This window comes from Peromyscus maniculatus, chromosome 15, assembly GCF_049852395.1.
Source record: "Peromyscus maniculatus bairdii isolate BWxNUB_F1_BW_parent chromosome 15, HU_Pman_BW_mat_3.1, whole genome shotgun sequence".
Lineage (NCBI taxonomy): Eukaryota > Metazoa > Chordata > Mammalia > Rodentia > Cricetidae > Peromyscus > Peromyscus maniculatus.
In genome coordinates this window covers 47,739,839-47,767,380 of record NC_134866.1, presented here as the reverse complement: position 1 = coordinate 47,767,380, position 27,542 = coordinate 47,739,839, and the positions used below count along the sequence as shown (strand labels likewise).

General features: G+C 46.0%; 1 protein-coding gene across 1 annotated transcript in view; it reads right to left on the bottom strand.

Moving 5' to 3' along the window:
* Zswim6 (zinc finger SWIM-type containing 6) overlaps nucleotides 1-18,470 on the bottom strand; it is a 184,340-nt gene extending 165,870 nt beyond the window's left edge. Inside the window, exon 1 of the mRNA XM_076551928.1 lies at nucleotides 17,722-18,470. Within this exon, the coding sequence (XP_076408043.1) occupies nucleotides 17,722-18,385 (664 nt within the window). The 5' untranslated portion in view covers nucleotides 18,386-18,470. The remainder of the gene's footprint in view (nucleotides 1-17,721) is intronic.
* Between the last annotated feature and the right edge of the window lie 9,072 nt (nucleotides 18,471-27,542).

Sequence of the window (27,542 nt, the reverse complement as noted above, 5' to 3'; positions counted from 1 at the left end):
ACCTCTGAGGCCTAAATACATCTGGTGTCACATCACACCTCAAGCATACAGTTATTTCATTTTGAGCCATTCACTCTAGAGAGTAATTACTCATCCCATAACTTGGTCATAAAAAGCAGAGCGCACTCAATGTTCCAGCAACTGTACAGCAGAGGTGGATTTTTATATGGTACTTGTGTAAATCAGATCATCAAAACAGTAAAAAGTGCTAAAATTATGGCAAGTTATATAGACTTCCTAAGCTTTTGACTTGTAACCAGACCACACCGAAAGCTGCAAACGGCACAAATAAACCTGGCTATGGAGCAGAAAGTTGAACGCATGACAACTGACTAATATGAGAAGAAGATATGGTCAAAGCCCAGAAGCCGAGACCTGGGATGTTACCTAGAAAGACCCATCTAATCTTTCCTCCCCTGACAACAAAGATGTTTGCTAAAAACAAGGGAGGTGGAAATACCAGGCTAGCTGTGTGAGTTTGGCAGACCTTCAGGCTGTAATCTGATAGCAAGCGAGTGACCACAGCACTGCACTTCCCTCAGTGGACCTGCTCACAACCTAAGGCGCCCAGAGCCACTTCCCTGTACCACAGCTAAGAGCCCAAGGCTTCTGTTACACTGAGCTCCTTGAAGCACCTCCTCCAGACACTGCTGCCATGTTTCCACTTTTTTCAAGCCAAATTCATAGTGTCACCAATGTAACTGAAACGACTGTTTTTTGATGAGTCTAGCAAAGAATAAAAGATATTGTCACCAAAACACAGTATTAGCTCCAAGGAGCAAGAAGGTAGTATATCCTGGATGGGTCAAATAACCATTACTCTGTGTAAAGATGGCTATCACAGCAAATTCAGAAGTTGGGGAACATATTCAAGAACCTGTAAGATGATAAGCTTTGGGGAACAACACTTGGAGTCGATCCCACCTGACACCTGGACTCTTGGGAGTCCGGGTCCACCACAGACTGGCTGAGTGCTGCTGCATAAGAAACTGGGCATCTCACACAGAATTAAATGCCTAAAGTAGAAACCATGCTTGTAACACAGCACTGGCACTCCAAAGGTGGATAAATCAATACAAATTTCAAATAAAAGCTGACCCAATATGACTCCGGGAGAAAGTTAAGTTTTTCCAAGACTACTTCTAGTAGGCCAGAAAGTACTTTATACCGAGGACACTTAGTGTTTCTTTACATCCATTGCTCTAGCCTGCTATTTTCTGTTTGATTAATGAGGGAGAAAAGATTAAAATGATTGGGGGACTGAAAAGAAAATGCTCAAGTACAGGCAAGAATGCACTCCACGCAGACGTGACCTGGCCCACACTGCCCCTGCATATGGCACTATCGGATGCCAGTGTACTCTGACCAAGCCAACTACTCATCAAGAACTGGGCCAAAGAGAAAGGAAATGACTCCTGCAGCTTGGGCAAAAGAAAGATGCCCGCCCTTCCAACCTACCTCCCCTTCTCTTGCAACCTGTGACGGTTAACGTAGGACTGTTTGCTTTTTCCACATGTGCCGATTTCTCAGCCCGTATTATACAAACCCACATCCCAAGGCACCTAACCTCGATACGGTACCTACTACATGCAGAGAGGATGGAGATCGCATACTCATGCAGCTTCTGGGAGAGGCTCTAAGTGACAAGAAACAAAACAAGGAAACACTTTTCAACTGTCATTTCTTTATGTGACAGGTGTGTGGGAGGACAAATGAAGCAGTGCCTCCTTCTGGAGAGTTAGAAAAACAATTCTAGAACAAAACACCACTTTCTTTCCTTCAGTGAATCAATAAACTTTTACTGAGATCCAACTATGTGCAGTTGCCCTAGGAGGAGACAGGGCTAGAAACACACACATACACACGAACATACATACTATACACTTTTCTGCACTCATGGACCTTACGATCTAACAGAGAAAATGGGGGGGGGGGGGAGCACACACCAAAAAAAAAAAACCAACATGATTAAGGTTACAAAGGAAGGTTTGGGGTTTTTTGTTTGTTTTTGTTTTTGTTTTGTTTTGTTTTGCCAGATTTCAAACAAGGCACGAACTATGCAAAGAAAAGCATCCTGGGTGGCAGGGCGGCTCGGACACACTGAAGGACAAGGGAAACATTTATGCAAGAGGCAGATGAGGGTCAGGAGTGCAACTTGTATAGTTGTAAATGAGTTTGGTCCTATGAGCAAAGGGAAGCCACTGACGACTGCAAAAAAGGGGGGGACAGAAAGCATCCAACTGACTCTGTATGATACATTCCGGGTCTAAGAGCTCATCTCCACCTGCTCAAAGATTTTAACTAACTGGCATACTCATGCATATAATGAAGTCCGCTCAAATAATCACACATCTACCCAAACACACAGCAACTCCAGTTCTAAAGAGCTTTGTGATCTAAAGTAGAAGTTCGGAAAAACCATTAATAGATCATATAAGGCAATGCATTAGCCTTATACAGCTAGAAAAGGACGTGGAAGCAGGAGCCTGGGTGTTATTACCATCGCTTTCCAAGGCAAGGACACATAAAAACACCCAACAGAATTGAAAAAGAAAAAAAAAAAAAAAAAACACTAGCCAGAGCAAAAGCAGTCCAGGAAAGGGGCACAACCAAGACGGGGCAACTGGAATTGGTGATCACTCCATTTCTGAATAACCAGCCCTTTTACAAGCCAAGCATTGGGAGTACACCCATCCTGGTAAATTCTTGCTCAAAAAACTCCTTTGGTGAGTCCTATTTTACTGCAAAAGTATGTCTTTAAAAATCCTCAAGGGAAAGCCATTAGTACTGTATAGGTAAGTTTAATAAACTATTCCTATTAACTATTTTCAAATTGTGTAAGATCTTATGGATACTTCGAAGGCAGGTGTACTTTTGCACGTTATCACTATGAGGGGGTTGTCAAAACACTCAATTTAGTTTTCCAAGTTTTTTTTAGGTTTTGAGGGGTGAGGGGAACTTGGCTGTACTATGTGGCTGCTCTAAAACTCAGTTCTGCTTCAGCCTACCTGGGTACTGACAACGTTTTTGAAAAAAATAAAATTTTTCTTAATCCCACAAAGGTATTTATAATACTAAAAATTTTCCTGGGCAACCCACAAAAACTGTTCTGCATGGGAATGTGCCAGGTTTCCTACTTGACACTGTAATCATCCAAGAAATGAATTGCTTTCAGAATAGCTTTTGGGTCAGTGCTAAAAGAAAAGGCCTCTCCAAGCGCAGGGGGGAAAAAAAAACTTTATACAACAACCCAGTACTAAAACACAACCATCTATCCAGTATTCATATTCTTACTGAAAATACATTAAAAGTTTAAGTCACAGCAACACATACTCAGAAAACTGAATAAGAAATAAGAATAGAAATAAGTTTTTTTTTGTTTTCTTCCGACAAGGAAGGTTTCTCAAATACTACAGGACTGGTGTATCGTCTATCATTGTTTCAACTGACATTTAAGTATCTACTATACAGGCACTGACTGATAGATACTATTAATAGTTGGCTGTCCTGGATTTAAAATTCACCAGTAATTTTTTTTTTTCCAAACTACCAGATTCAGCTTTCATTTTCTGTAGAGTGGCAAACTTAAATGGCCTGAGAACCACGTGTGGTAGAATATCTTTACATTTGTTAGCATTCTGCCTTTTGGTCCATTTGATTAGCTAACCGAAGCTCCTCTCATCAAAGATGCATAGAAATCTGCAATGGGAGATAAGATTAGGCACACTGATTTCTCATAAGAAACTGTCATTCATTCCCTGCAGCTTTCACATTAAAAATGAATTCCATGACTGAGTTCTCAAGTTTAGCTGATCTCTTCAATAACGGTGGAATTTTATAACCTACAGGTCTACTTACCTTCACCGGACAGAAGAGATTATTCTTCAATCTAAGTAGAAACCCATTGTACCTACATAACCTACCAGATTGTGTACTGCTGGAATTTCTAAAGGGCAGTACAAAGGTATAGTCTAGGGCACAGATGATTGCCAGGCTCAGGAGTTGGATGCAAACCTGTGATCCCAGCACTCAAGAGGCTGAGGCAAGAAAATTGAGTTTGAGGCCAGCCTGTATTACACAGTGAAGCATATTTTAAACAACTCTTTTAAATTTTTTAAAAAGACATTAAATGTTTTAGATGTGTTCAATATTGCTTCTCAAAAGAGTTGGGTTCAAAACTCAAACAGCTATTATTAAAAGGGCAGGCTGAAAGAGCTTGTCCCACAACTGTAAAGGATTAAAAGGCAAACAGCAAACAGGTGGTGGTGGCATACTTTCAATGCCAGCATTAGGAGGCAGAGGCAGGCACATCTCTGTCAGTTCAAGTCCAGCTTGGTCTACAAAACAAGTTCCAGGCCAACCAGAACTATTACACAGAGAAACTCTGTCTGGAAGAAAAAAAAAAAAGAAAGAAAGAAGAAAAGAAAAGTTGAACAGCAACTCATGCAATGAGCCTGCAGACAGGCAGCAGCAGCTATTGCTAATGGAGCCATGAGACAGACAGTCACTGAAGTCATCATAAGACAGACAGATGCCACTAAAGCCATCATACGACAGATGCCACAAAAGCCATCATATGACAGACTGGTACATGCTGAACTTTCACACACACAGTCTGAACTAAAGGGTGCTCCCTGCCTTGGCTAAGGAATCTAAAGGGGCTGAAAAAATAAAAACTACTTTTAGGCTCTTGGGTTTTGTCTGTATGTCACTGTTTTATACAGAATCTCACTCTATAAGCCTGGGAGGACTGGGGTAGAACTCACCAAAATCTGCCTCCCTCAGTCTCCTGAATGCTGGGATTGCAGGAATGAGCCATCATCCCCAGCTCTAAAAATAAGACTGTACATAAAAACATTAAAAACCAATCTGATAAAGTATAAACACCTGGATGCAGGTGAGGACCGTCTATAACTGCCCAGACTTGGTTGGATGTTTTATGCTTATCTGAACTTACCCATCACTGCTATCTAGTCCCCAGCAGACACAGACACAAATACATACACACACAGTATCACAGTATACCCATAGACACAGGCAGAGGCTCACAACACACACACACACACACACACACACACACACACACACGGGGGTTAGAAAATACAAACCATATGTTTGTGCCAAAAAATAAACTTCAGGGGGCTGGAGCGATGGCTCAGCAGTTAATAGCACGGGCTGCTTCTGCAGAAGACCAGGAGGTTCACTTCCCAGAACCCAAAGGGCAACTCACAACTGTCTATTACTGCAGGCCCCGGGGGATGCAACAGTCTCTTCTGGCCTCCACGAATAGCAGCCACACACGTGGCACAGGCATTATGTGTGCAAAACACCCATACACATAAAATTAAAAAAAAAAAAACTGAGACAGAACAAAACTTTAAAATTGATTTCTTAGACAGGCATAAAACTCCACAAGTTTCATGTTTCCTAAATCAAAGACAAGCCACTGCTAAGCTATGAATTACTGACATAAATCCAGACCTAATTAGCACTAAAGTGTAAAGACGCTCAGTCACTTACTAGCTCTGTCCCCAACTTCCTAACACCTAAAGTTATTAACTATGCAAATACAATTGTTTATAGCAAAGAGCATAAAGAGGTCAATGGTAGAGAGCTAACCTAGCCTTACACGCTCAAGGCTTTGGTGTCAATCCTTATCACTAGGAAAAAAAAAATACTTTATAAAGAACATGAAAATCTTCAATGAAACTAAAATCTGATAAAGTTTTTAAATCCACTTGAATTTTTTTTATTGTTAAATGAATAGGTTTATTTTTTTTCTCTCCCACTGAAAGCATCATTATTAAAAACAAAACTGTAATATTACCTAGGCTTTTGGAGTTCCCTGCTATTTATGAAACAGCTGAAATAGAATGCCTCTTGAATACACGGCTAAGGGAGCCATGGAAACGGCCAAGAAACTGCTCTGACAAGTTCTAAGGAAGAACATTATTCAAACTTCTGCCTGCAAGGACTAAGTCCACTGGTCGAACGGCTGCCTGGCTTCGGCTCCAATCAAGTCGCTGAAGGCAGGGCTGACACTACACGATTCCCTTATTAAATCTGAATTAACCTAAGAATCCAAACAAGAGTCACTTATCAACTACCATGCAATAGGAGATAATCTTCTGTAAATCATATTAAACCTCATTTAAAAAAAACTCCAAAAAACCTCTGCAAACACCTCTTGGTGTGCCAACTGATCACTCTCCAAGCCACACTCAAGATGGCCTTCTATCTGCAGAAACCATCGTAACTGGCAGCGTGCAGACAAAGGCATGAGGTTGCACGTTCAATGCCAACCTGAGCAACATAGCAAGACCGCCTCAAGCAGAAGACAGGAAAACTAAAACTATGTAGATGTAATATAATCTCAGAAGCACCTAGCAATGCACTTTTCTCTAAGTCATTCCACTTGAACTTTTCACAAAAGTGAATTCACTAGAATTTAACCTTAACTACCTTAAAAATAAAGAGGCAATCAACCTGACTTTAGATACCTCGCGTTGCTACCTTAGGAAGGTCTGTCCTGTCAGTGCACTAATATTAGCCTTACACTGTACCACCTCCTAGAGAATACAGGACTGACCACTGTTTCTACACGCAGCCACAGTGCATCTAAAGTGCACCACAAACCAGCCGTAACATGTTCAGCTTTCTATGTACCAGGTAAGTACTAACCTTCTTACCGAAGTCACTTCCAGTTTACACTGTGAAACTTTTTACTGCTTCCCCAAGTCATTCAAAAAACCCTAATTTCCATTTTAGGGGAGCAGATCGTCAGGTAAGTTCTCAAATCAGATGCATCCTAAAGCTTAGGGCTCAGTGGGGCCAGTGTGAGCTCCTGGATACCAGCTTTGAGTATGCAGAATCTAGACCCGTATCTCATCAGTTAAAACCTTGCTACTCTATACAGAACAGTAAGCATCTGACCATTTAACCTAAACCCACAAACACACAGCAAAAGAAACAGCTGAAAGAGGGGCTGGGTTTCGTTTTTTTTTTTGGTCTGATGACACCTATAATTATATAATTCAACTGAGACTCCACAACCTCACCAGCAGTGGCAATTCTAAAGATGCTGAGGCATATTAATGAACCACGTAAACTTTGCACCTCTCAGGGCCACCACAAAGCCCAAATTACTGAGCTAAATATATGTCTGACCTGATAAGACAGTTTTAAATCTTTCTCCTCTCTGAAATAATCTCTACAGCACATGTTTCAAGATTTATTATTTATGATGACTATTTTTAAAAACCACTTCTTAAAAACATTTCACATTGTGTTTTTTAAAAGTACAAGTTAACAGAGTGTTGTAGAACAGGGTTATGTCTCAAACTTAGAGTGATGAAAAATTAAGTTTCCGACATTGACCACCAGTCCCGCAAAGTACTGGCCCTGTGCCGTCATGGCTGAGTGCCAGCCTGATGTGGGGCCAGGCTAAAAATAGCAGCTAATCAGCAGCTGGAACATATAGGGCCTTCTGGCCTCAGTTCATTTCCCTAAACCAAGGGAAATGTTGGGGGACTGAAGAGAAACTTCCCACAGTATTCCCTACCTTTCTTCTCGTCTTTTTCTTCACTGCATCCCTCCCCATCCTCCCCCCGAAACATTTCACACCTCTTGCCCCAATAGGAGGAAGGGAAAGAGGAGAGGCAGAGGGGAAAGAAAGAGAGAGGTGGAGAGCAAAGGAAGGAAGGAAGAAGGAAGGAAACTCTGAGGGAAGCCAGGCTCAGAAGCTGCATGCCCTGGGTCCCATTATCCCAAAGCATCCACTGGTCAGCCCAGGGCCCAGCTTCACCGCTGCCCAGCACCTGCCACATCTCTCTGAGACAGGCTGGGTTGCTGGGCTGAAGATTCATCAAGGTAAAAGTTACACAACTGACTTGGGAGAAGGCAAGTGGGGAGAACTATAAGGTACATCAGAAGTACAAGTAAGACTGAAGGATGCTACTGAAAAAGAAATCCTCGGGAACAGGCTAACGAACTTAAGAGGTTTACTTACAAGTAACAGTCAGACTACAAGTTCTTAATATCTGAGCTTTAGGATTTATTTTACATGTACTTAGAAAGCTGTGAGCATTTCTATTTAGAAACCAGTTAATGAAATGGGTACAAAGGTCTGAAAATATAAGTGCAGCCTTCATCCTGTCCAAGTCTACTAAGAGAGGCCAGTACTTCAAAGAACCTTGTCCTTTGTAACTAGATCATGAAACACCTGTCCTAAACATATGAAGATGCTCCTCGGTGCTGGCTGCCATCAGCAAATTGTTAACAGGTAAAACGAGGTACAGAGTTCTGTACTGTGCTGATGTACAGAATCAAAGAGATGGCTCCGCAGGGAAGACTGCTTCTGTAGGCTGGAGACAGCCCAGTGGTTAAGAGTACTTGCTGCTCTCCCAGAGGACCAGGGATTGATTCCTAGCATCCACATGCAGCTTATGACTGCCTGTAACTGGGGTGCAGGGGATAAAGCCCTTTTCTGGCCTCTGTGGGCACTACATGAACGTGTTACATATACACACAGGCAAGCAAAGCACGCATATACATAAAATTAAATAGAACTAAAAAAAATTCTTTTTTTTTCTAGACAGGGTTTCTTTGTGTAGCTTTGCGCCTTTCCTGGAACTCAAACTCCCAGAGATCCGCCTGGCTCTGCCTCCCGAGTGCTGGGATTAAAGGTGTGCGCCACCACCGCCAGCAAAAAAATTCTTTTAAAAGAGTGCTTACTGCTCTTGCAGAGGACCTGGATTCAGTTCCCCAAATCCATGTGGGAGCTCACGACCTGTAACTCCACTTCCAGGGAATCCAATGTTTTCTTCTGACCTCCAAAGGCTGCATGTATGAGGTGCCCATAAATGCAGGCAAAAGTCTTTATTAAAAAGGAGTTTAAAACCTAATTCTGGCCAGGCAGTGGTGGCGTAGGCCTTTAATCCCAGCACTCCAGAGGCAGAGCCAGGCGGATCTCTGGGAGTTCGAGGCCAGCCTGGGCTACAAAGCGAGATCCAGGACAGGCACCAAAACTACACAGAGAAACCCTGTCTCATAAAACAAAAAACAACCTAATTCTAAGGTTTCATTTTTACACTATTTTCATAGTGATATTTCCTATATATCTTCTAATTGTAAAGGCCCAGTATTAATTAACAATGAAAATACTTCAAGTAGACAGTTAAATAAGGCAAGATCAGGCGGCCAGTCACCTGAGTTTTAAGCACATTAATTCACTTAATGAGCTTCCAATTTATCTGATCAACATATTGGGTTTTAAGAGTTTAAATGTACTGAAAAGTTTTGCTGCATCCTACCATTAACATCTGGGCACAACTGCACAGACGAAGTGACAGTCATCTCATTCAAACAAAGTCAAGTGCTTTGCCAGCATGAAGAAGTACCGCAGTATTTTCACAGGGCCTTGAAATGGGAAAGGCAGTTCCTTAAATATACTTGGAGAACATTGTACGTAGCACACACATGACCAACTCAAGCTTCAACTTATTCCTCTGTCAAAAATTCCACTTCTCATGGAAGTTGAGCAGTCACCCAATACAGCTGTCCTCCAAAGCTGAAAGAATAAAACATGTTGAAGGGCAGATGTCCCTTGGTGGTAGGCAGGAGGCAGTGGGTGTGTGGGAAGGAGGAGTGACTGGCTTGGACAGACATTAGCGTGCAAGCTGGAGTCACTGTGTGACCTTCAGGTGACTGCAAAGGCCATTCTAAACAGCAGCAAGTGCCTCTGAGCTTGAGGGTGATCCAGAATTAGGAGCAATGCAGCGGACCTTCCCAGGCAGGCTGCTTGGGCTCAGAAAGCACTAGGCCTTTTCTCTGACACATCATGTCAGCTGCCCACCTTAAACAACAGTAGTGCCTACCTAGTCTTGTAAAGAAGCAAAAAATGAATAAGGAGAATGGGTATCTGGGACACTGCTAATGGCTTTATAAATTCAGCTTTTACTAGACTCTTAAGACCAGTCAATGTTACAGTAGGATATCACCAGAAATCCTATCAAGCTGATTCATCAAGGAACTGCCCCAAACCCTGAAAAAAGAAGTTCAGCACTTGACTGCATTAAAAAAATGTATGGGCATATCCTGAAGGGCTTCAAGTACACGCTTTACTGATGAGGCGGCAGCTCTCTGACAAAAGCAGTGAGATATGTACAAACGTTTTCTCAAGTACGGATACAACTATAAACATGGTAGATTCACACCAAACTTCTTTCTGCCGTGAATGTCTGCACTCTGCATGAGCATCGGACACTCTTAGTAAATTCTTTATTCCATGGGCATCTGCATGAGCTTCTCTACGCACAGCTGTAATAGTGTCCTGCCGTAGCAGAGACAACTTCTCAGGACTTCTGTATCACAGCATTACTAATTCCAACATCTACTGAAGTTTGGCCATAAATAGCACCTACTGTGCACGCTAGAGCCATCACTGAACTAACTGATCCTTAGAATTTAGCCTGAAACCAGAACGCTGTCTGGAGACACTCAAAACGTTCAGTCGTGTAACCTCACCAACATCCGTATCAGTTCACCTTCAAGAAATGCTTGCTGCTATTTCGGAGATTACCAAACATTTTAGCAAACCCAGAGAGCACAAGCTGTGGAAACCAGGAAGTCGGTGCCCTTCTCTGCCACTTAACGACTTACTCTGGACAATTTCTCAAAGCACCTGGGCCTCACCTTTTTATCAGAAAACTTAAGGAAAACCATGCATGGTCACAACGATAATCCCATCACCTGAGAGGCTGAGGCGGGATGGCTTTGAGCTCCAGGCCAGGCAGTGTACATGCATTGTGAGTACCTGTCCAGCCTGAGCTACAGAGTAAGAATAAGCTACTGTTTTGAAAATATACAAATTAAATAAAATGAAAATCTAGAGTTGAAATTAATGGTATCTTCCCATCTCTAAAAGCCCCCCACAATGACAAGCAGACATTATAATGCGTTTCATTTCTAAAAATAGCTTTTTATATGGAGGAATGCATCTGCTCACAGCAGTCACTGAAATATTGAGATGGCAATGTTCAGGCCTGTCTCTTTTTCTACTGACTTGTGAGTATCTCCAAACTATCACATTAGTGCTCCACACAAACAGGCCAGGCATGGGACTACACACTGTAATTCCAGCATCTGGAATTAGGCTTAGGCAGGACAGTCTTGAGATCAAGGCCACTATGTGCAATGTTGTTGCGAGAAGGGGGGTGGGGGGAGGGAGGGCCAGCATTTCAGAGACAAAACATCTACTATTTCCTAGAAAGACCTATTTTTACAGAAATGGAGGCCATGTACAAACATACTCTCGGCAGTACACAAGCACTGAGTAAAAACTCAGGCATACCCAGGTGTTTTCAACAAACCTAACACACACTTTATTTTTTTGATAATCTGGCTAGACTGAGAAACAGATGTCTTTTTCATAAAACAAGATGATATAACAGTTTTCTTCAAATTATCATTCGATATTAATTTCTCAGGAGTCCTTCTGTTTACTTGAAAGGAGAGAGGAACTCGTGTTTCCTAATATATAGTAATCTACACACATATACAGTCAAAAATGAATTAAGCAAGGAAGACATAAATTAGGCTTTTTACTGAGTGAAATATTTCTTAATTTATACAATGGTAATTTAAAAGGTAACAGAAAATGATTTTACACCCTTTCTAAAACAAAACAAAAAAAAAATACTGGCCTGTCATTTGCTTTATTTCTAAGACATTCACATTTACCAATACTGTTACATCCTTTTCTAGGCTATCTGTCTTTCTTAACCTAACAGTTTTAGTCAGTAGCAGTTAAGAGTTTAATGACTCCCCTATGAGATTTCCTAAGACTGAATGAGTTTGTCTTATCACACGTATGTGTAAGGAGGCTTGAGGTACCAAATTCATCTTGATTCACTAAAGAAAATTTAGCCTAGCACAAAAACAGAAATAGCAGAGATCCAATCATGTAACTTTGCAAAAAGGGATTGCTTTCTTAAAAGCCATCCTCTTCTCTGAACATAGTGCTAGCAGAAATCACACGTTTTTCACTAAACGCTGCTAAACACGAGTGTGAGGAAAAGAGAGATGCTGGCCTGCATTTTCCCTTATGAAACATGCAGAGCTAGGAGGGAGACAGCCAGTAACTAGCAACGACGAAATGAGCATCTGAAAAATCAACAAGGACATACTTAAGAGGAGAACTTCCAGTGTTGGATTAATTGCAGTAATTCTCTTCCATTAAAGGCCATGGCTCACAGGCATCCTGATGTTTCCACAAGAAAAGCACGAAGGTCTAGCATTTTCCCAAGGAATGAAATTTAACACAAAAGGGAGAAGAGAGACGGCCTTTTCGATCCAAGCGTGTACTCAGAACACAACTATTCAGCAAGGAATTACAAGATCGGGCTGCAGATGTGGCTCTATGGTAGAACACGTGCCTAGCATCAAAGACGCTCAGTCCATCCCCTAACAAGAGAAACTGCAAGACTGAAGCAAAAATAGAAATGATTGCTTAACACAGGTCTGCAATTCCAGCCCCCATTGTTGGTGAAGTCTCTGTGCGCGTGCACACATGTCCACATGGTGTATATATACTGTTCATGTGAATGCACGTACGTGTGTGCGCCTGTGTATGGAGGCCAGAGGTCAACAGTATGTGCCTCAGTTACTTTTTTTTCCTGGTCTATTACTGAATGTGGAACTCATCAATTCAGCTCGGCTGGATGTCCGATGAGCTCTGGAGATCCACCTGTCTGTGCCTTCTCAATGCTGGGGTTACAGATGCACGCTCTTTAGGAGGTACTTAGAGTGTGTCCTCATGCTCCTTCAGCAGGCTCTTTACCCAGCCACCTCCTCCCCTTTGCTGGATCAGTATCTGAGCTGCAAAGTGTTGTACCCGCTGGACAGTAGACGTCCTCACTGGCCCAATCCCAACCGTCACGGAATGAAGCATCACTAAACGCCACGCATTCCTAACCTACCAGGTGCCGAAGAGCAGAAAACAAGCATCTCAAGCCACACACAAAAACGTGGGAGTGCTTCCAAATTTTCTTCTTTTCTGCACTTAACTTTGTCATTAATCAAAAGGCAGACACGGAGCTGGGGGTGCAGCTCGGCGGTAGGCATTCGCCTCACGTGTCCCTGCATTTAATCCCTCTGAAAAGCAAAAACAAATTAGTATATGGTCCCATACAAAACTGTTCCCTATTGTTACACTTGAAAGCGGGTGCAATAAAACATACTCTAGCCAATCTAAGGTACACCCAACTCTGGAAGTGAGTTCGGTCTCATCTTTATATACTCAGCCTTGTCAATAAAGAAAATAAGAACATTCAAGGACAATAAATAACCTGATTAAAATTTTTATTCATTTTAATTGTAACATAGATTCCCCTTGTACTTTACAGCCTTGACTCCCCCAGCGAAAAAAGGAAAGAAAAAAAAAAGGGGGAATACCTGTAAATAAAGTTTAAGCAGTATTTTTCTCTCTCAAAACCAAGTACCAAAGAAAGAAATGCTCAACTGCTTTTAAAATTTAACTCCTTCCTTCTCACGCAAAAGATTCTGCTGTGCTTAAATATGCCTTGCTTCCAAATTAATAAAATTAATCAAAATAAAATTAAAAAAAAATCACTTAACCACACGCATTCATCCCAGTCCCTCAGGAAGAACAATTCTCTCTCTCTCTCTCTCTCTCTCTCTCTCTCTCTCTCTCTCTCTCTCTCTCTCACACACACACACACACACACACACACACACACACAATAAATTATAACTCAAAAGTAAATATTCACCATCTTTAATTCTGAAAGTGTATGTGTTGCTCTAAGACAGAGAGAAATCCTCCAAAACCTTGCTGGTTCGCTAAGCTCACTTCTCCACAGACACCCATGGTTTGCAGCTTCTTCCATGACCCAAACTGCCATACCTTCCTTTACACCAAAGACTTTTGTTGTTTTAAACAGGAAGTGAAACATTCTGTATGAAATAAATTAAGTATTTGTTTTCATTGGGGTTTTGTTTGTTTGTTTGTTTTGTTGTTGTTGTTGTTGTTGTTTTGAAACAAGATCTCAAGGTGTAGCCCTGGCTGGCTTGGAACTCACTATACATAGAACAGGATACCCCCAAAACTCATAGAGATCCCCCTGCCTTGAGTGCTAGGATTAATGGCATGTGCCATCACACTTGGCCTAAGTTATTTATTTTAAAGGGTCACTTTTCTTTGCTAAAATATATCAACTTACTTGAGTTTTTTCACAGTTGCATAGTATTCCACTCCATACTTCTTGACCAATTCCTATCTGACAAATTAAGGCTGAGTCCAGCTTTTCACTACTGCAAACTACATGCAATGGGTATTCCCATACCAAACACCTCCATGCACCAGTATCATTATCATCCATAAGATACGTTCCCAGAAATGACACAAAAGACTGCACCACGCAGTGGGCTGGGACAGCGTGCTTCCCCACACATGCTAACCAGCTGTGGGCACTGTCACTCTCTACTTATCCTTTTGGACGTCAGCAACATGACAGAAGAAAACTGCATCTCATTTGTACCCGTGTCTCTCCGTAGTAAAACAGATAGACAGTATGCTTAGTAACCACTGGAGCTCTCTGCCTCTGAACTGTAATGCCTATTGGGTCATTTTTCTTTCTTTTAAGGATTTTTCTGCCTACTTTTGGTCAAACACACCATAAATATTTGCTCCAGTTAGAGGTTTTACTTGGTTTATGGTGTTTCCAGCCCAATGGAAATTTTTTAGAATTTTTCCAATTAAATATATCTGACTGTACCTTTGATTTTAGGTCATGTGCAAGAGGCTCAGACAAAAATCTAGGGGAAGTTGCTTGTGCAGTCTCTCCGAAATCATTGCTTAACTGAGATCTAGACTACATACCAACAGACAGCTTCCTGGCACCCTAACCTAACAAAAGTAAGTAAACACATTCCTGTAGAACTTTCCCATAGCCACTGACAAGCTATTGCTAAATATAATTATTTATATCTAATAATTAAATATCACTTATCAGTACCAAAGGTTTAGTGTAGTCCTTAAAATCTACCCAGCAAGCTTCATTTCTGGGCAGCCCAATTCCCTACTCCTCAATCTCTGGACAAGCTTCCGTAAAAACAAATGTAAGATACAGTCCGGTATCTAGATTCCCCCATTGTGACTAGCATTCACTAACATTTCCTGTATAAACCCGAACACGACTTATAGTGAGATCAACACGGTATTTTGTTCTTTGGGTTTTTTTTTTTTGGGGGGGGGGCGTTTCCTACAGAAAAATCACAATTATAAGCTTCTTAAGTATACTGATTCAAACCACCACTTAACGCTAAATTAGATACTTAATCTAGCTGGCCTCCCCACTCCTCATCAAGAGTGGACAAAACCTGTCCTAAGTTTGCTCGCTCACGGTGCCAGCTGCCAGGCATTTAACTTAACAGCCCTTCCTTCCATGCCTAAGCTGACTGGCAACAGTAAGACAACTTGGATGTAAAAGAAACTGGCAGAACTCAGAGAAGGGGGGCGGGGGGAAAGTGTTTTCCACAATTTGTACAGCGTTTGTTTAGCACGTACGTAAGTATTTCCAAAGCGGGGGTCAAGTCTCCAAACCGTACCACTCCACATCGACCAGGGCCAATTCCATTCAAGTGGCCGCCTTCCCCCTTCGGGGACTATTGAAAAAGTTACTATTTTCTTTTACAACTAACTGTTCACCCTGGCCTCTTCCACTGATGAAAGCCGGCAAAGCCCACGCTGTGTGTCTGTCTCCTAGAGAAGATTGCATCTTTTATTTATCGCCCCTTGGCTTTATTTTCACAGTGAATTCCTGGCTTAAATGCAATCAGCCAAGAAACCCTCCCGATGTGCTCTCCTGTCATTCCTCATGGCTTGCAAGCAGAGTCAAACACAGCAAGGGGAAGGGGGGGCGGGGAGGGGCGGGGGGGGGGCACGACTCAACGTTGCCAGCCAAGCCATAAAAATTCGCAGACTCTAGCTACTCGTACTCAGAAAACCATAGATGTGCTTCAATCGGTTTCAACCCGGCAGGGGAAGAGGGGAGGGGGGGAAAAGATGTAACTCGAAAGAATGTTAATTAGATGTTGAAGAAGGGGAGAAAGGGGGGAAAAGGATGGATGGCCTCAAACACCAACCCCCCTCCAGACAGAAGGAAAGGATGCTGAGCCACACTGAGGGCTGTCTTTGGAAATAAATGACCATGCAGAAAATCACGTTTTCAGATTACATTAGAATTCAAATTAACCAAACAGGATTAAAACAAATCTCCTGTGTCAGGGCCACTACCCAGACCCCCATTCCACTCCCAAAGAGAAGGATAAAAGGATCCGACTACAGAGAAGAGAGCAAGTTAAAAAACGAGAGAGACCGAGACACACACAATCTTTCAAATCTATCCATCCCCATTCATTTGGTTCGGGATTCATCCCTTCAATTTCAACCAGACCGAGGTGGGAGAGGGTTATAAAATATGCCTTCAGCGGTCGGGAGGATAAAAATAAGGGGACAGGGGAGTTTCTCTGCAGCCTTGTTGACTTCTGTCCACTTCAAACATCCCCATAGCTATGACTGGAAAAGATGTCCAAACAGGAGAAAAAGAAAAAGCACTGTGGAGGAAGAGGGATTTGAGAAAACTCTCCAGGTCTGTCGGAGAAAGAAGGGCTGTGCAGCTTTAAATCACAAGTCCTTCTCTCGCCTTTGTCAAATATCTTCTACTTTACAAGCCCTGAAAAGAAATAAAGAGGCTCTTTTGTTTGCTTTCCCCTTTTCGGAGGGTGACAGAAAACTGAAAGGGGGACAAATAAACCTGAAAGGCGAACAAAGTGCCGGGTGGTGCGGGGCGGGCAGCGGCGCAGGGGCCGCGGGGGCCCCCTCGGTGCGGACGCCGGCCGCGGGTCACGGCGTCGGGCGGTGCTGCTGCCCAGCTTCCCTCCGCACCGCGCCCCGACCCCGGGCGGGCGCAGGCCGAAGTCGGGCGGGCGGCGGGGCGCCTCGCGGGACGGAGAAGCGCGAGCGGCGCCCCTCAGCGGCCCGGCCTGCCGTCGCTCCCGGGCGGGGGGTGGTGGGGTGGGGTGGTGGGGGGAGTGCTCGGGCGCCGCCGCGGAGCTCGTCTCGGGTACCTTGGGGAACCGGGGGGACTCGGGGCCGGCCGGCCGTCGGAGCCCCGAGCGGAGCGGTGGCCGGGGCGGTGTTGGAGGGATGCGCGCTCCCCCCCTCCTCCTCCTCCCTTCCCTTCCCTGGACCGCGGGGCGCGGAGCGGCGCCAGAAGAAAGGACGCGAGCCGGGCAGCGCCGTGCGAGCGCCCCGGCCGGCATTGTCTGCGGCCGGCGCCCCCTCCCCCGCGCCGCACGCCCCAGCCCGAGCCCCGCGGCCGCCCGCGCCTTTGTCCACGCCCGCCCCGCACACCGGCGCGCAGCCTGCGGGACGGACGGAGGGGGACGCCGACACCCACCGCCCCGCCGCCGAGGGGCGCGTCCTGCTGATTCATTTCCCACTCGCGCTAGCCCGTCCGGGGAGACGGGGGCGGGGACCAGCGGGAGGAAATGGGCGCTCCGCTCCGGGGACCGTCCGAGCGGCCCGCTGCACCCGTGCGCCCGACCCGGAGCGGTCAGGAGAGCGGAGGGGGGGGTCCTTTCCCACCCCCCAAACCCCCCGAGGGACAGAAGGACAGAGCGGCGGCCCCCGTGACTCACCGACTTGCAGGACGTTGTCTACGCAGCCACTCTCCAGCAGCGCGATACCCCGGCGGAAGGGCAGCCGCGTCTCGTCGCCGCCGTCCGCAGCGCTGGCCGCCCCCACCGACGGGGTCCCGGTGCCCGCGGCGGCAGCGGCGGCGGCGGCGGCGGCTGAGGTGGCAGCCGGCGAGGATGAGGAGCCGCCGCCGCCGCCGCCCGCGCCGCCGGGGCCACCGCTGTCGTCGCCGGGGCCGCCCGCGGAGCCGCCGCCGGTGTTGAAGGACGAGTACATGCAGATCTCCCGCTCACTGCGGGGAAAGGACCAGTAGACGATGCGGCGCTGCACCGGCTCCGGGATGCGCTCGAAGCGCTCCTCCACGCGCTGGAACGGCCACTTCTCCGCCACCCTGCGCGCTGCGATGTCCAGCAGGGACTCGGGGCTCTGGGTCTTGCCCGGCGGCAGCAGCCCCAGCGCCGCGCCGCCCCCGCACGCCGCCGCCGCCGCCGCACCGCCCGCCCGCGGGCCGGGCCGACAGGCAGAGCTGTAGCCGCCACCCGCTCCGCCGCCGCCGCCGCCGCCGCCGCCGCCGCTGCTGCCCCCGCCGCCGCCGCCGCCGCCGCCGCCGCCCGGCCGGCAGCAGAGCCGTTTCGCGGGAGGAGGCTGCTGTCCGCGCTCCGCCATGACCGCGCCGCTTCTAACCCGACAGCGGAAGTGCCGGGACCCTATAAACGGCACAAGGAAGCGCGACACGCACACGCCGTGGCGACGCCACGCTGCCATCTAGGGCCCGCCGCTCCTTGTAGGGGCACGGGGGGCGGGGCCTAGGCCGTGACGTCGTCGCCGAGGCGGCGCGCCGATAGGGAGAACCTAGGGGAGGGGGCGGGGCCTATGCAAATCACTGGGCTGAAACATAAATAGAGCGCTCCGTGGACACGGGGGTGGCGGGGGCGCTCGGGGTTGGGTGCCGGGTGGGCTGTGAGAATGTCAGGCTGCTGTGACGCGGGGAGGGGGGGGGGCGGGGTCCAGGCGGGGTTCCCGCGGGAGGGGGCGGGCCGCCGGCCAAGGGGAGGGTGGGTCGGTCTCGGCGCGCCCCCCCCTCTACCCTCTTGTCTACTCAACTTAGCCCTCCAGCGCCCTGTCTCCTTTTGATGTCCGCCAAGTGAAGACGCGCCTCGTGGGTCGCCGCGGGGCGGGTGCGGGCGGGGAGGGGGGGGGGTCCGGGACTAAATGGAGGGCGGGCCGACGGCTCGATGCCCCACCCCACCCCCGTCAGCCGGCCCCGCGGGGGAAAAGCCTCTGGGCGGAGGAGGCGCTTTCAAAACAAAGAAATGCTGCGTGAAGCCCCGGGGACGCGGCCGAGAGGAAGGCGGGGGAGGCACGGCCCAGGGCCGCCTTGCTTTCCCTTCCAACCCGGCGGAGCGAACTTCCCCCCCACCTTCGGCCAAGGCTGCGGCGCCGCCGGGGAAGGGGAGGAGGAGGAGGGCTGAGCTCAGCCACTGTTTTTCCACTTCACTTTTCGCCGACCCAGGTGGGGAAGGGGCGCGGCTGGCCCCCGCGGAGCGGCAGCTCGCCCAGCCCTGAGCCCCGGGTTCGCTCCGGCCCGGTGACGGGGCGGGGGAGCCGAGCCGACCGAGTGCCGGGGCACGCAGAGCGCTCCGAAGCTGCCCCGCAGCCGCTCGGACGCGCGTCCCGAGCCGGCCGCGCCGCCCCGCCCCGCCTTCGCACTCCCTCCAACCCTTCGGGCCAAGAAGCCGGCTCGCCCGGGCGCAGCCCGGAGCAACCAACCGCCCTCTGCGGCGACCTGGTGCAGCCCCAGGGGTCGGGCCGCTCCAGTGAGAGCGCACACGCACGGGCAAGTGGATCGCGCAAACTCTCGGTCGCGAGACGGTTGCTCGCTCACGGCCGCCCGGTGGCGGACAGCGGCCGCGGACGCTCTCGAGTCTGCGGCTGGGCAAGAGAGACCTGGAGTCCTGGCGCTCGGGACACGCGCCGCGCTCCCTGCAGCACTGGCGGCGCCCGACCGGCTGGTCCTCCCGCAGCGGGCCAGCAGGGCGAGCGAGCAGCGCTGGGCGCCGGTGCCCGGGCGCCAGCGGAGGCGGCGAAGCGAGTCCCCGTCTGAACCGGGAGCCCTGCGGACATTGTTCTTCGCACTCTGCAGAGCTTGGCTAGATCTCAGCCAAGCCGCAGGCTTAATGACCGCGGTAGACACCCTGACTTCTTGCTCCACCTTCTGTTTTTACTGTAAACAGTGTTAGAGATACTGTCCTATTGTTGGAGATAAGCCCTAGCTCCTCTGACACTTACATTGGCTACTCCCCCACTGCCTGCCTGGTCTGAATTTAAAGCGACTAAAAGCGCGTCGGCGTTGTAAAGAAAATTGCCCACTCAAAGCGAAGGCCGCCCGAGACATTGGACGTGATCCATGTCGGGCATCAGGAGCCCCAGGCTAGAGGTCCCTGGAGACAGGACGCTGGCAGACTTTCCATAGCTGCTTGTTAGGAAAATTTTGGTGACATGTTTTTTGTATATCCATCCAGTATTTTTTAAGCACCTCCTCGGTGCTTAGGAAAAAGCTGGACAGAAAACTGGGAGATCTTTATGGGTAAGTGGAAGAGGAAGTCACTTTCCTTCGGTTGTTTAAAGTCTAGATCTCTTGGTTTTTAAGAGACTTTAAAACTTAGGCTGTTGGCGCAGAAAGTAGGGTGAGCTCTATCTAGTCTGTCCTCAAAAAGTCATGACAGGGCTTGTGCAGTGTAGACCGCCAACATTTTCACACGTGTGCACAGACCGCTGAATTGGAAAGTTAAAGATGACAAAACGCGTGCCCTCAGACAGAATAAATGACTCATTCCGGGTCAGATGTGGTGTTCGTGAAATGGATTAATTTCCATTACAGGAAAATAACACACCTTTAGAGGGGAAGAACATATAAAGAATTTGATACTGTAATGAACTAAAGAGACTGGATCTAAGGCATGGACCTTCCCTGGAGGGATCCAGTCATTTTGTGATTAGTTTTTGCTGGGGATGGAAACCAGGCCCCTGGAGCCTGAGTGCTCTAGGGCTGAACTAGCCCTGGGGCAATCCAAGCTTCATTTCCTAATTCAAAGAAAAGCTGGGCCCATTGGCCCAGTCTAACCCAACTTGAGCTCCCCTGGGGCCTTGGGTACTCTGCCCCTCTTCCTTTTGAACGGGTCCCCTCATTCTCGGGTTTCTCTGGCACCCTGCCGTCCCTACTGTGTCTTCAGGTCTCTTTTTTGTTTGTTTGTTTCTCTTAAACTTTAATGTACCCCATCCTATACCTGTTATGATCGCCTTTTGAAGACACCAACCAAAACCTCAGCTCAGCTCAGCTCTTCTCCATGTCCAGCTCACTGCAGTCATTCAAAAGTACTGCATATCCCCAGAGTCTAGGTTCTCTTCTCCAGTATTTTTTTTTTCCTCTCTATCTGCGGTAACCTATATAAAGAGGCCCCCAAGCTGTTGTCCTTTTTGACAGCCTCTTTCTCCTGCTACTCCCCCAGTTTCACTTACAGTATTGACTATCCCAACCCTTCTCCCTGCTCACAGTCAATTTTTCTTCCTCTTCCCCAGCAAGAGCCTTGTTTGCTGGCTTGGCGAGTCTGTGGAGTCCTTGCTCCTCCAAGTCCTCCCCCACCCAGCTGCCCTGCTTCTCAAAGTACATTTCTGTTGGTATCACCCTTGTGCTCAAGTCCCTTTCAATGGCTCTATGCTGACTTCTGGAAGAAGTCCAAAGTCTGTTCTGTCTTGACCAAACCCAACTTTCCAGCCTTGTCTTCTACTAAAACCCAAAAGAAATGTTTCCCAGTTCCCCAACAAGAATGCTGTTATGTCCCAACAGGACTTGCCTGCCCCACACATTTGCTCAAGACATTCCTGAGGCCTGAAACCTCTCTCTTCTCTTGGAATTCGTTAAATTCCTACCCTTCCTTCAAGGACTTGCTTAAATGCCACTTCCTCTGGAAAAACCCACCTTGGTGCGTGACCTCCCTCTGAGAGCCTTAGTACTTTGAATCTGTCTTGTGACATTTATACCATCGTGCCAAGCATCACACTTCCCAACTGTTTTCTGCTTTTCCTTGCCAGCGTAGATATTCTCTGAGGGGTTAGGATTATGTCCCCTTTTCTGGAGCCTCCGATTCCCACCGCTGTTGCTCCCCCACCACACACACTGCACCAAAGCTTCTGCCCATAGTTAGCTATGCCCATGAGCCCAGTGAAGGCATGCCATGTTTGGCTGGTGTTTGTGCTGCTCCTCAATTTTGAGGATCTATGGTAGTTATTTTCCTGCTGTTTGTATAAATCATTTTAAATTATAATTTCCCTTTCCTACCAGGCCTCTACCCCAGGGACCAAATCAGGTCCATCTCCAGTGTTTACTATCAGGCAGTGGTAGGACACCAGAGTGCTGAAAGGCGACAGCTTCCCATATGCCCGTGACTCATCACATCATGCAGCTAGGATCCCCAGTCAGCTTTATAAGTAGTTCTCCCAGTAGCTAAACTGATGAACTCAAGGAAGAAAGAAACCCCCACCCATCCCTAGTCACCACAGCCAACACCTGGCCCATGGGATTGGATGGATGGATGGATGGATGGATGGATGGATGGATGGATGGATGGATGGGTGGATGGATAGCAGACAGGCAGAAAGAAACAGGACTGTAAGGAAGTAGAGTTTAGCCTAGGATCTATCATGGCTCTTCTTTAAATTTAAAAAAAAAAAAAATGCCTCTATATCACACAGGAAGCAGAGGCAGAAGGATGAGGCATGCAAGGCCAGCTTGGGCTATTCAGCATGAATTTCAAAACAAATGAAAACTGAAATTTTGGAATTGAATTCAGTATCAGTTTATCAAATTCCCAAAGCATTAATTTTTGCTGCAGCCCATAATGCACACACCTTTGGACAGGGGGAATCATAAGTTAACATGTGACAAGCTCCCCACATGAGTTTCGAAAGTTACTCTTTGGTAGTAAGAACTTCACACAGTCCCAGTACTTAGGCCTGCAGGAAAAGAAAGCCACATTGTCTCATCATTATTACTAGTCATCTCAGCTAATTAAGACAATAATTTGCCATTAGTAGGAAGATTCTAAGACATGGAAATTGGATTAGATCTAAGGAACTTCAAGTCATTTGAAGACAGACACAAAACTATGTTCATTTCCATGCTATTTTTCATACTGGGATATAATTTTTTATATTAACCAAAGCCAATAACGTTCCATGGAATATAATTCAATTGTTTATAAGGGAATAAAAGCCTCAAATAGCATAGTTAACCTCTGAACCTAGCATTAATCTCCCCTCCAAAGGAATGACACCATGTGGTGTGGATAAGAGGGATGAAGAACGGGGTCTTAGAGATGACACTTTATCAATGAAAAAATGCTTGTAACAAGGAGAAATGCCCAAAGAGTCTTCCGTCTGGGCCAGTCATTACTACCAAAGAAACTTGAAGAAGTGGGCATGGAGTGATGGAGAACCAGCCAGTTTAGAACAGTTGTTCCATCTTCAAAGAGGGGGAAAGTTTGGAAATTCTTCTCTCTGTTAAATCTTAAGGAATTAAGCCACTAATGTCTTGCTGTGCTTTTGAGAGTGATTACAGACACAGTGCTGGAATCTTTACAGGTAACCCCAGCAACTTTATGTAAGAATCAAAATAAGGAAAATGAGGCACAGAGAACTTTGTCAAAGATTATTTGGGCCAATCAAACAGACATTCAAATTTGAGTCCATCATCAGAACTCTTTCCATTATCCGGTATTTCTCAAACTTACCAGTTCATAAGAATCACTTAGGCCAGTTCAAAGGAATCACTTAGGCTAGGCAGTGGTGGTGCACACCTTTAATCCCAGCACTCAGGAGACAGAGGCAGATCTCTGAGACTGAGGCCAACCTGGTCTACAGAGTGAGTTCCAGGACAGCCAGGGCTACACAGAGAAACTATGTCTTAAAAACTTTGAGAGATGGGGGCTGGAGAGATGGCTCAGAGGTTAAGAGCACTGACTGCTCCTCCAGAGGTACCTGAGTTCAAGTCCCAGCAACCACATGGTGGCTCACAACCATCTGTAATGAGATCTGGCGCCCTCTTCTGTATACATAATAAATAAATAAATCTTTAAAAAAAAAAAAAAACAACTTTGAGAGAGAGAGAGAGGGGATTGGGGAGAGAAAGGGGAAGAAATACAGACTTCTCTCAGCCCTCCTCTAGAGCTTCATATTTAGCATAGGTGGGGTGAGGATTAGAATTGATCTTTTTAGCCCATGCCATGAATTCCTCAGAAAAGGAAAAATCTGGAAGCATACACCATACCATCTTGTCATTCACTAAACCCATACCATTGCATCCCTTAAAGTGGGTCCTTCTTAAATCTGTCATGAGAACAGCATTCAACTGCTGATCAATCATTTTCTATCCTAAGAAAGTGTGTTCTGTTAGAACGGGAAACTTTGATGACAGTCTGGAATTCTGAGAAATAGATCATGTCCGTTCAACATATACCAAAGACTCAGGTCAGCAATTTGCTTACAAGTTTATTTCCTCTTTTGAAATTTTCACAGTAAACTCAATCAAATCTTCCAGAGGTATTATATTTGCTTTCTTTAGTGGGTAATCTACTCTGATAAGTTGAAAACTTAGTGTGAATATAGTGTGTGCGTGTGCGCACACAATCTTAGTCTTGTGAAAGGGGGCCAATCCGTCAGTGTACTACTCTTTGTTCCAATCCAAAGCGCAACAGTAAAGCTCTTCTGTGGAGCAACACCACCGAAACTGGATCATTTGAGAGATCTTACAGTGAGATCTCAAAGCCTAATGAGGAGCAAGAAGGAAATGTGACATACAGTTATGGCCTTCAGTCTTTTGCCTTTTAAAACTTAGGTTTTGTGAAGAGTTTTTTTACAGTCATCATCAGTTATAACAATGGTTAAGTGGGTAAAGATATTTACTTGAGTTTTTAAGCCATGTCCACCAGGAAGAACAGAGCTCCCACTTTAAAAGACTATAAAGCCACCACAAAAGAATCACAGTTTAGCCGGGCGTTGGTGGCGCACGCCTTTAATCCCAGCACTCGGGAGGCAGAGCCAGGCGGATCTCTGTGAGTTCGAGGCCAGCCTGGGCTACCAAGTGAGCTCCAGGAAAGGCGCAAAGCTACACAGAGAAACCCTGTCTCGAAAAACCAAAAAAAAAAAAAAAGAATCACAGTTTATATTTTTGGTTGTGAGCCTAGCCTTTAATGGCTGAGCCATCTCTCCATCCCAGCACTCGGGAGGCAGAGGCAGGCAGATCTTTGTGAGTTCGAGGCCAGCCTGGTCTACAGATCGAGATCCAGGACAGACACCAAAACTACATGGAGAAACCCTGTCTCAAAAACAAAACAAAAAAAGATGTAGAGTTTAGACAGCCAGGTATTTCTTACGGATATCTTATGATTAAATGAAAGAGTACTTCTATTTAAGAAAGATATAAAGGCTGGGTGGTGGTCGTGCCTGCCTTTAATCCCAGCACGCGGGAGGCAGAGCCAGGAGGATCCCTGTGAGTTTGAGGCCAGCCTAGTCTACAGAGCGAGTTCCAGGATAGGCTCCAAAAGCTACACAGAGAAACCCTGTCTCAAAAATAAATAAATAAATAAATAAATAAATAAATAAATAAATAAATAAATAAATAAATAAATCAAAGTTTAAAACGTCTAAACCAAACTTTAAAATGGATTCATTAAGGGCATGTTATCAGTTACAATATGTTTTAGTATTTGGGAAGTCACCTCCTGGCAGGAATAGCATCGGAATAGCATCATGACAATTCAGACATGAAAAGTGTCACCTCCAATAACTGTTCAAACCCAGAATTAGTTAACTTGTAAAAACAAAGCTTCAGAAAACCCTGATTGGAACCTGTGCCCTTTCTGGCACCTCCACAGATTATGCAAAAGCTTCAAGAGAGCCGCTAAGAGCAGACACTTCCCAAAGTGTAAGATCTGATTTGGCACCAAAACTCTTAGGATGCTCAGCTCCACAAAAATCTTTCTAAACAATGACACACTTCCTTGACTTCGTAAGTCTAACTGTATAGCCGGGCGGTGGTGGTGCACACCTTTAATCCCAGCACTTGGGAGGCAGAGGCAGGCAGATCTCTGTGAGTTTGAGGCCAGCCTGGTCTACAGAGCAGATCCAGGAAAGGTGCAAAGCTACACACAGAAACCCTGTCTCAAAAAAACAAAACAAAACAAAAAACAAAACAAAACAAAAAAAGTCTAAGTGTAAGGACTTACAAACGCAATAAAACTATTTAAGCTCTAGTAAGGTATTTTTGCTTTTATTCTTCATTTTATGTATATGAGTGTGTTGTGTAACAACATTTTTCTTGAGGAGACACAACACACACACACAGTCTACTCATTCCAAATAAAGAGCCCACTACAAACTGTAGATGTAACCAATCGTATTATTAAAATAAGAAACACAGAGCCAATGTAAAAAAGAAAGCCGAGAGGTCAGAGCTCAGAGATAAAATCTTACCTCCTGCAGTGCTCCTAGCTTCCCCGAGAGAGGGAGGTACTTCCTGTGTGCCTGTTTAAATAATCTTTCTGTTCTGCCTTCTCATTGGTTGTAAACCCAACCACATGACTGCCTCATCACTGCCTGTAAGTACCGCCCTCCAGGTCTTAAAGGCGTATGTCTCCAATACTGGCTGTATCCCTGAACACACAGAAATCTACCTAGCTCTTCTAACCACCACGCTCTTACTATGGCTCTAATAGCTCTGACCCCAGGGCAACTTTATTTATTAACATAAAATTAAAATAACATTTCAGTACAAATAAAATATCACCACATTTCCCCTTTTCTATTTTAATAAAAAGAAAAAAGGCAAAAGGTTATAACTAACAAAAGAAAAACTATATACAAAAGTACAATAACTATATACAATATATACAAGTAACAAATACCTAAACGATGTCTAGTCCATTTGTATTTGACAAATCAGAGAAAATAATTCCCTTATCTATCCTATTTTAGTAAGTTCAAAATGTATCTAATTCACTTTCTATCCTAATTAATCTTCAACTATAACTAACTAATCTTCAACTCCCTCAGAGACCCAAGAAGGAAATAATATTAGCTAACAAAAATAAAAACAGGAAGTGCACAAAAGCAACTTCCAAAAATTTTGTGAGTTGACAGAAACAGCCAGCTGCCTGGACAGTCACCTGAGGTTTCTCCACAGTGTTGGGGCATCATCTTCAGCCTATAGGCTTATGGTATCTGACAGACTCATTTGTGAAGTAGGTTGTACACAAGGTCAACAGTTCAACCTCACATTGGGTGAGAGCAGTCCATGTACCAGAAACACCTGAATTCCACTAGTGTCATGTCATGATTCAGGATTTTAATTTCTGGAAATTGTTGATGGTTTTTGAATTCAGCTGTCCATTCTTCTTGGCTGTGTATATATGGCTTCATCTAAGCATCCCCTTCTCCACATCCCTCTATTAAATGCCAGTCTACTATTGAGAGGCGTGAGCTTTCAGTTGCTGTTCCATTGCACAACAGAAGCCATCGGCCCACTGCCTGTTCAGCTGCCTTCTAAGAAAAGGGTACTGTACCTTTTCCAGATTGTGAAGGCGACTTCAGGGATGGTGCCATATTGTCCTGGCCTCAGAAGATGCCTTTTGATAAAGCCATAACCACACTTGTTTTGGCAGGAATCGGTAGTCCTTTGTTTCGTGTTCTGTCTGTCCATTTTGTCCTGTTGATACGAGGATACTTTGTTGTCCAGTGGCTAACTTTTGCCACAATGAAAATTAACTCC